This window comes from Oncorhynchus gorbuscha, linkage group LG03 (assembly GCF_021184085.1).
Source record: "Oncorhynchus gorbuscha isolate QuinsamMale2020 ecotype Even-year linkage group LG03, OgorEven_v1.0, whole genome shotgun sequence".
NCBI lineage: Eukaryota > Metazoa > Chordata > Actinopteri > Salmoniformes > Salmonidae > Oncorhynchus > Oncorhynchus gorbuscha.
Genome location: NC_060175.1, coordinates 99,225,553 through 99,234,537, shown reverse-complemented (window position 1 = coordinate 99,234,537; position 8,985 = coordinate 99,225,553). Strand labels below are relative to the sequence as shown.

Below are 8,985 nucleotides of genomic sequence, written 5' to 3'. Positions count from 1 at the left end.
AGCCAATCTTCTTCTTCTTAGGTATAATGGCATTCACAACAATTATACGTGCATTCTGCCACCTACTGTGCGGGTGGATAATAAAGATCCCCAAAAATGAAATAATGCTGTGTAAATAATAAGAAATATATACAAGTACCAGTCAAAAGTTTGGACACACCTACTCATTCAAGTTTTTTGTTTTTTTTTGTTTACTATTTTCTACATTGTAGAATAATAGTGAAGACATCGAAACTATGAAATAACACATATGGAATCATGTAGTAACCAAAAAAAGTGTTATACAAATCAAAATATATTGAGATTCTTCAAAGTAGCCACCCTTTGCCTTGATGACAGCTTTGCGCACTCTTGGCATTCTCTCAACCAGCTTCACCTGGAATGCTTTTCCAAGTCTTGAAAAAGTTCCCACATATGTTGAACACTTGTTGGTTGCTTTTCCTTCACTATGCGGCCCAACTCTTCCCAACCATCTCAACTGGGTTGAGGTCGAGTGATTGTGGAGGCCAGGTCATCTGGTGCAGAACTCCATCACTCTCCTTCTTGGTCAAAAAGCCCTTACACAGCCTGGAGGTGTGTCAAATCAGATCCAATTTTATGGGTCACATACAAATGGTTAACAGATGTTAATGTGAGTGTAGTGAAATGCTTGTGCTTATAGTTCCCGACAGTGAAATACATTTTATTTTTTAATACTGCATAGTTTCCTAAGGACTCGAAGTGAGGCAACCATCTCTGTCAGCGCCATCTTGCTGGGTCATTGACCTGTTGAAAAACAAATGATAGTCCCACTAAGCACAAACCAGATGGGGTGGCATATTGCTACCGAATGCTGTGGTAGTCATTCTGGTTAAGTGTGCCTTGAATTCTAAATAAATCAGTGTCACCAGCAAAGCACCCCCACACCTCCTCCTCCATGCTTCACGAAGGGGAACCACACATGTGGAGATCATCCGTTCACCTACTCCGAGTCTCACAAAGACACGGCGGTTGGAACCAAAAATCTCAAATTTGGACACATCAGACCAAAGGACAGTTTTCCACCAGTCTAATGTCCATTGCTTGTGTTTCTTCGCCCAAGTAAGTCTCTTCTTATTGGTGTCCTTTAGTAGTGGTTTCTTTACAGCAATTCAACTATTAAGGCCTGATTCACGCAGTCTCCTCCGAACAGTTGATGTTGAGATGTGTCTGTTACTTAAACTCTGTGAAGCATTTATTTGGGCTGTAATTTCAGAGGCTGGTAACTCTAATGAACTTATCCTCTGCAGCAGAGGTAACTCTGGGTCTTCCTTTCCTGTGGCAGTCCTCATGAGAGCCAGTTTCATCACAGCGCTTGATGGTTTTTGCGACTGCACTTGAAACTTTAAAAGTTCTTGATATTTTACAGATTGACTGACCCTGTCTTAAAGTAATGATGGACTGTCATTTCTCTTTGCTTATTTGAGCTGTTTTTGCCACAATATGGAATTGGTATTTTAACAAATATGGCTATAACCGTATACTACCCCTACCTTGTTACAACACAACTGATTGGCTCAAACGCATTAAGAACGAAATTAACTCTCCAAATTAACTTTTATCAAAGCACACCTGTTCATTGAAACGCATTTCAGGCGACTACCTTCTGAAGCTAGTTGAGAGAATGCCAAAAGTGTGCAAAGCTCAAGCTCATTGCAACTCCCCTCCAAGTCTCCGACCACTACCTTGTATCCTTTTCCCTCTCGCTCTCATCCAACACTTCCCACACTGCCCCTACTCGGATGGTATCGCGCCGTCCCAACCTTCGCTCTCTCTCCCCCGCTACTCTCTCCTCTTCCATCCTATCATCTCTTCCCTCTGCTCAAACCTTCTCCAACCTATCTCCTGATTCTGCCTCCTCAACCATCCTCTCCTCCCTTTCTGCATCCTTTGACTCTCTATGCCCCCTATACTCCAGGCCGGCTCGGTCCTCCCCTCCCGCTCCGTGGCTCGACGACTCATTGCGAGCTCACAGAACAGAGCTCCGGGCAGCCGAGCGGAAATGGAGGAAAACTCGCCTCCCTGCGGACCTGGCATCCTTTCGCTCCCTCCTCTCTACATTTTCCTCTTCTGTCTCTGCTGCTAAAGCCACTTTCTACCACTCTAAATTCCAAGCATCTGCCTCTAACCCTAGGAAGCTCTTTGCCACCTTCTCCTCCCTCCTGAATCCTCCTCCCCCTCCCCCCCTCCTCCCTCTCTGCAGATGACTTCGTCAACCATTTTGAAAAGAAGGTCGACGATATCCGATCCTCGTTTGCTAAGTCAAACGACACCGCTGGTTCTGCTCACACTGCTCTACCCTGTGCTCTGACCTCTTTCTCCCCTCTCTCTCCAGATGAAATCTCGCGTCTTGTGACGGCCGGCCGCCCAACAACCTGCCCGCTTGACCCTATCCCCTCCTCTCTTCTCCAGACCATTTCCGGAGACCTTCTCCCTTACCTCACCTCGCTCATCAACTCATCCCTGACCGCTGGCTACGCCCCTTCCGTCTTCAAGAGAGCGAGAGTTGCACCCCTTCTGAAAAAACCTACACTCGATCCCTCCGATGTCAACAACTACAGACCAGTATCCCTTCTTTCTTTTCTCTCCAAAACTCTTGAACGTGCCGTCCTTGGCCAGCTCTCCCGCTATCTCTCTCAGAATGACCTTCTTGATCCAAATCAGTCAGGTTTCAAGACTAGTCATTCAACTGAGACTGCTCTTCTCTGTATCACGGAGGCGCTCCGCACTGCGAAAGCTAACTCTCTCTCCTCTGCTCTCATCCTTCTAGACCTATCGGCTGCCTTCGATACTGTGAACCATCAGATCCTCCTCTCCACCCTCTCCGAGTTGGGCATCTCCGGCGCGGCCCACGCTTGGATTGCGTCCTACCTGACAGGTCGCTCCTACCAGGTGGCGTGGCGAGAATCTGTCTCCTCACCACGTGCTCTCACCACTGGTGTCCCCCAGGGCTCTGTTCTAGGCCCTCTCCTATTCTCGCTATACACCAAGTCACTTGGCTCTGTCATAACCTCACATGGTCTCTCATATCATTGCTATGCAGACGACACACAATTAATCTTCTCCTTTCCCCCTTCTGATGACCAGGTGGCGAATCGCATCTCTGCATGTCTGGCAGACATATCAGTGTGGATGACGGATCACCACCTCAAGCTGAACCTCGGCAAGACGGAGCTGCTCTTCCTCCCGGGGAAGGACTGCCCGTTCCATGATCTCGCCATCACGGTTGACAACTCCATTGTGTCCTCCTCCCAGAGCGCTAAGAACCTTGGCGTGATCCTGGACAACACCCTGTCGTTCTCAACTAACATCAAGGCGGTGGCCCGTTCCTGTAGGTTCATGCTCTACAACATCCGCAGAGTACGACCCTGCCTCACACAGGAAGCGGCACAGGTCCTAATCCAGGCACTTGTCATCTTCCGTCTGGATTACTGCAACTCGCTGTTGGCTGGGCTCCCTGCCTGTGCCATCAACCCCCTACAACTCATCCAGAACGCCACAGCCCGTCTGGTGTTCAACCTTCCCAAGTTCTCTCACGTCACCCCGCTCCTCCGCTCTCTCCACTGGCTTCCAGTTGAAGCTCGCATCCGCTACAAGACCATGGTGCTTGCCTACGGAGCTGTGAGGGGAACGGCACCTCAGTACCTCCAGGCTCTGATCAGGCCCTACACCCAAACAAGGGCACTGCGTTCATCCACCTCTGGCCTGCTCGCCTCCCTACCACTGAGGAAGTACAGTTCCCGCTCAGCCCAGTCAAAACTGTTCGCTGCTCTGGCCCCCCAATGGTGGAACAAACACCCTCACGACGCCAGGACAGCGGAGTCAATCACCACCTTCCGGAGACACCTGAAACCCCACCTCTTTAAGGAATACCTAGGATAGGATAAAGTAATCCTTCTCACCCCCCTTAAAAGATTTAGATGCACTATTGTAAAGTGGCTGTTCCACTGGATGTCATAAGGTGAATGCACCAATTTGTAAGTCGCTCTGGATAAGAGCGTCTGCTAAATGACTTAAATGTAAATGTAATCGAGGCAAAGGGTGGCTACTTCAAAGAATATGAAATAAAATCTATTCGATTTATATAACACTTTTTTGGTTACTACATGATTCCATGTGTTATTTCATAGTTTTGATGTCTTCACTATTATTCTACAATCTAGAAAATGGTAAAAATAAAGAAAAACCCTTGAATGAGTAGGTATGTCCAAACCTTTGACTGGTACTGTAGGTATTCAGACCCTTTACTCAGTACTTTGTTGAAGCACCTTTGACAGTGATTACAGCCTCGAGTCTTCTTGGGTATGAAGCAACTACTCCTGGAATGTTCAGCCTAAGATATTGACATAGCCAATCAGTGTCTTTGTCCTGCTACTGTATGGAGTAGCCTAGTAACATGTTCCTAGGTAACAGCTGAAGACCAATCATAATAAATAGGGAGCAAATGTCTCTTACAAAATTGGATCAATATAACTTTGGAAAATGTTATTCAAAGAAATTCATTGAAAAATGTAACATGTCAAAAGCGAGAGTATGCATTAACTGGTTTCATTCAAGGCTACAGACATGTATTCAACAGTGAAGCCTGAATCTTCTCCATTTATCTAACCGAGGAAGCTCAGTCATCACATTTTAGGGTTAATTTGCATAAATGTCATGTTCCCAGTCATTTTCATCACAGAGCAGTAATACAACTAGCTAGCAGGTACAACTCTTCAAAAATATTAGAAACCGATTACAAAAGCTGATACAGTAATCATTTACATACGTACATTAGAAAAATGTAGGAGGACTGTCAACCTCCCCTTTATAACTAGTATCTGCAGGATCAGTTACTACACTCCTGAGAGGGATATTTCCCACCCTCATCCACCAGGTCACCTTTACATCGTATTAAAGAAGGATAGGAGGGAGGGAGAGCAACACGTAAGAGCTGGATCACAGGATCAGACAGGGACATTACACTGGAAGTCTTACCCACCCAGGGTCCTACAGGGTGATCTGAGCTCCTGCTAACTTGGTTGCTATGCAAATTGAGACATATGTAGCTGTGGCTATAGAACGTATTGTGTAAATTGAACACCCTCTTGATGCTCTGAAGAGTTATGTAATAGTGTAACTGATTGTTTAATAGCAGTGGTGTACTAGAGGCTAAACCCAAGGAAACGCAGTTTACGCAACTTTTTTATTTTTTACCTACCTTTTGCAGGAAACATGCATTGAAAGTGTTACTTTATTCACAGCGAACGGCGATCTGAGCCCCCCCCCCCCCCCTAAAAAAGTAAGTATTACAACACCACTGTGTAATATGAGGATGGAGTAGATCACATTCCCACAATGCACTGTCCAAGTCCTCATCCAAGATTGAAAAGCCATTTGTCATCTTTCTTCAGAATGGACGACCCAGAAACGGAAAATCTTCACAGCTCCTGTTTCTTGTACATTTTTCCAGCGTGGTCCATTCCGAAGAAAGACGACGGACGGGAATGGACATCCCGGTCTCGTTTGACAAAAGCAGAGAACGAGGACACACAATTCCCAACGAAGTGGTCAGCTTGGCTTAGGATGTACAGGTCCAACTGGGCAGAGTCCGGCTTGAGGCTCACCACCTTCACCTGGGCATGGACAGACAAACAGACGACACACTGAACATGCAGTAGACAAACAAAGCATGTTTACCAACAGTGTAACACGTGCAAAAACAGATGTCCTGTGTGCATCCGGAAAGTACTCAGAAGCCTTGACTTTTACCAGTTACGTTACAGCCTTATTCTAAAATTGATTACATAGTTACCTACACACAATACCCCATATTGACAAAGCAAAAACAGTTGGTTTTTTTTGCACATAAAAAATAAATAAAAAATACTGAAATATTACATTTACATACATGTTAATTGAAATGCATTCCAGGTGACTACCTCATGAAGCTAGTTGAGAGAATGTATGTATGTATGTATGTATGTATGTATGTATGTATGTATGTATGTATGTATGTATGTATGTATGTATGTATGTATGTATGATTGCATGTATGTATGATTGCATGTATGTATGTATGTATGATTGCATGTATGTATGTATGTATGATTGCATGTATGTATGATTGCATGTATGTATGTATGTATGTATGTATGTATGTATGTATGTATGTATGTATGTATGTATGTATGTATGTATGCATGCATGCATGTATGATTGCATGTATGTATGTATGTATGTATGTATGTATGTATGTATGTATGTATGTATGTATGTATGTATGTATGTATGTATGTATGTATGTATGTATGTATGTATGTATGATTGTATGTATGTATGTATGTATGTATGTATGTATGTATGTATGTATGTATGTATGTATGTATGTATGTACGTATGTATGCATGTATGTATGTATGTATGATTGCATGTATGATTGCATGTATGTATGTATGTATGTATGTATGTATGTATGTATGTATGTATGTATGTATGTATGTATGTATGTATGTATGTATGTATGTATGTATGTATGTATGTATGCATGCATGCATGCATGCATGCATGTATGTATGTATGTATGTATGTATGTATGTATGTATGTATGTATGCATGCATGTATGTATGTATGTATGTATGTATGTATGTATGTATGTATGTATGTATGTATGTATGTATGTATGTATGTATGTATGTATGTACGTATGTATGCATATATATATATATATAAATATATAAAACTGACAAATAAAATCAATAAATCAAACAAAGCTCACCTTATCCTTGAAGAGTTTTTGGATCTCAGCGAGGTGGGACTCTGAGTCTGTGGCGATGTAAACAGAACGGGCAGAGGTTTTCTTGACCCAGAGCTTGAGGGCCCGGCGGATCTCAGCCAGGTCAGGGAGGCACATGGTCATGGTGAGGGGCAGAGCGGTGTGACGGTTATAACCCACACACTGAGGAGAGGCCATGAAGTGAGGCCCAGTATCCCCACTCTGGAGCAGCTTACAGGCATTAACCTACAAGGACAATTAAATCAGGGAATAGAACAGGGAAACAGAATGGGTCTGGGCAGCCAAAAAAAAGTATTGAAAATGTCAATAAATAATCATTTTTTATTCTGTCGACTATGTGTGTGTGTGGCTCTATCCATGTGTGTATGTGTGTGTTCCCTGCTCACCCAATCAGAGCCGATCCTCAGATGTATGGCCACGTATGGCCTGGGCAGCAGAGCAGCAATGTGTTCCTGTCCCTCCTGCACCATCCTCTCCGTCCAAACTACATACCGCTGTAGACCCACATATTCCTCTATGACAGGGAACTGGGCCGGGGCACCAGGCAGGGCCAGGACAGGGTGCTCTGACGGAGGAAACCTGCACAGGGGAAACCACAGAGCCAAGGAATTTGGGACTGCAGATTCAAATTAGCTGGCTGGCTAAAACTTGCACTTCTACAGTGATGTTCATTAATGGGCACTGTTCCTGCAAAACTACATTCAATGTAATAGATTGGTTATGGTAATATGAGGTGTAATTATTCTGTTATATCACCAGTAAGTTGAGCAAAAAAACATGCTTATGTTTCACTCCCAGTAAAACACAAAGACTTACTTGTTGAGCCAATGAGGTTGGTGGTAGGAACTGAAGGACAGGCCGTCAAACAGGACAGACCTGTCAAACTCCACTCCTACGTGGTCCCAAAACGGACCAAAAGGATTCCCGTCCTGATAATGACAGCATGTGATGGTTCATAACACCCCATGAGCAAGGCTTGACATGACATTTATACCAGATCTTATGATTTTTCACCACTAAGGTGGTAAACATGAGAAATAGATGATATGGAAGAGATTTTAATGTAAAATACAGATATATAGTAATATTCCAGCAGGGGGCAGTGTTCTGCTCTGCCATGGCATTCTTTTCATTAACATTAACAACACTAAATCAATTAATTTCTTATAAGTAATTTAACTATATAAAAGACAATAGAGCCAAAGCTATGGCCTCTGTTCCAGGACCTGGCTTTTATATAATCTTTCTTGACTAGTTTCAACATTTTTTTTCTTCTTTCACTAACCAGGCTCAATACCTGAGCAACTGGCTCAGTTATCTCTGACTCTCTGAACCTCAATCACAACACTCACCTTCATGGGGCAGGACTTCTTGTCCACGCTCCTCTGGGCAGCTGACTCAAAGCAGTAGGCTGCCCTCTGTCCCTTAGGCCAGTGTGTTGGGGCAAGCTGCTCAATGAAATCCTCCAGGCTTACCACACGGTGGTAGTGGGTCAGGGCTTCCAGCTGGAAGAACTCACTGTAGGGGACATGTACCTGTTGAGGGGGAGACACAGCTGTGAGTGTGAGATGTGATCATCTCTGCATCACAATTCTCTGTCCTTTCTCCCAAAGTGTGCTCGTGTTCACTTCGTGGATTTAAAAAAGGGACTGGTGAGATCAACACCAGGAAACATGATTCATACACTTACATTTGAGTATGGTGGCGCGTGGTGCCGGTACACTATGAAGGGGGGAACTGCCAGTGTGCGATTCAGGATTTTTGCAAATGCCAAAGAACCCAGAAAGTGGTCGGCTTGGTTTCCAAATCGACCTGAGTAACGAAAATTGGTCCCATTAGCAACGAACTTTAAACACTACATTTATATTTGGAAAATACAAATCTAGATAGATAAATACATAACACCTGCGTTAATAAATTAACTGCAAGGAAAACAAAGCCGGGCTAGTTACACATCAGACATCAAGGACACCAGAGTATCTAACGTTACAATGTTTCCGATTAAAGTTGATCAAATTACCCATGCAAGGACAATATAAAATGTAGCCATTGTCGTCCCACGTTAACTCTGTAGCACACGTTAGACTAATTTGTAGCAATATTGCTATAAGCGAATAATAAACCACAAAAAGTTGCAAATGATTGAGTTTCGCCGCCATTGTGTTTCATGCTACATCCCAGAATGCATTGG

The 8,985-nt window shown here is 43.8% G+C and overlaps 1 protein-coding gene across 1 annotated transcript; it reads right to left on the bottom strand.

The window, feature by feature from the left end:
• Nucleotides 1-4,501: 4,501 nt before the first annotated feature.
• pofut1 (protein O-fucosyltransferase 1) lies at nt 4,502-8,985 on the bottom strand. Its single transcript, XM_046337834.1, has 7 exons — nt 8,815-8,985; nt 8,485-8,606; nt 8,147-8,329; nt 7,611-7,723; nt 7,181-7,373; nt 6,777-7,019; nt 4,502-5,633 (listed from the first exon to the last, which is right to left on the bottom strand). The coding sequence occupies exons 1-7, from the start codon at nt 8,951-8,953 to the stop codon at nt 5,439-5,441; spliced, it is 1,188 nt and encodes a 395-aa protein (XP_046193790.1). The 5' UTR covers nt 8,954-8,985; the 3' UTR covers nt 4,502-5,438.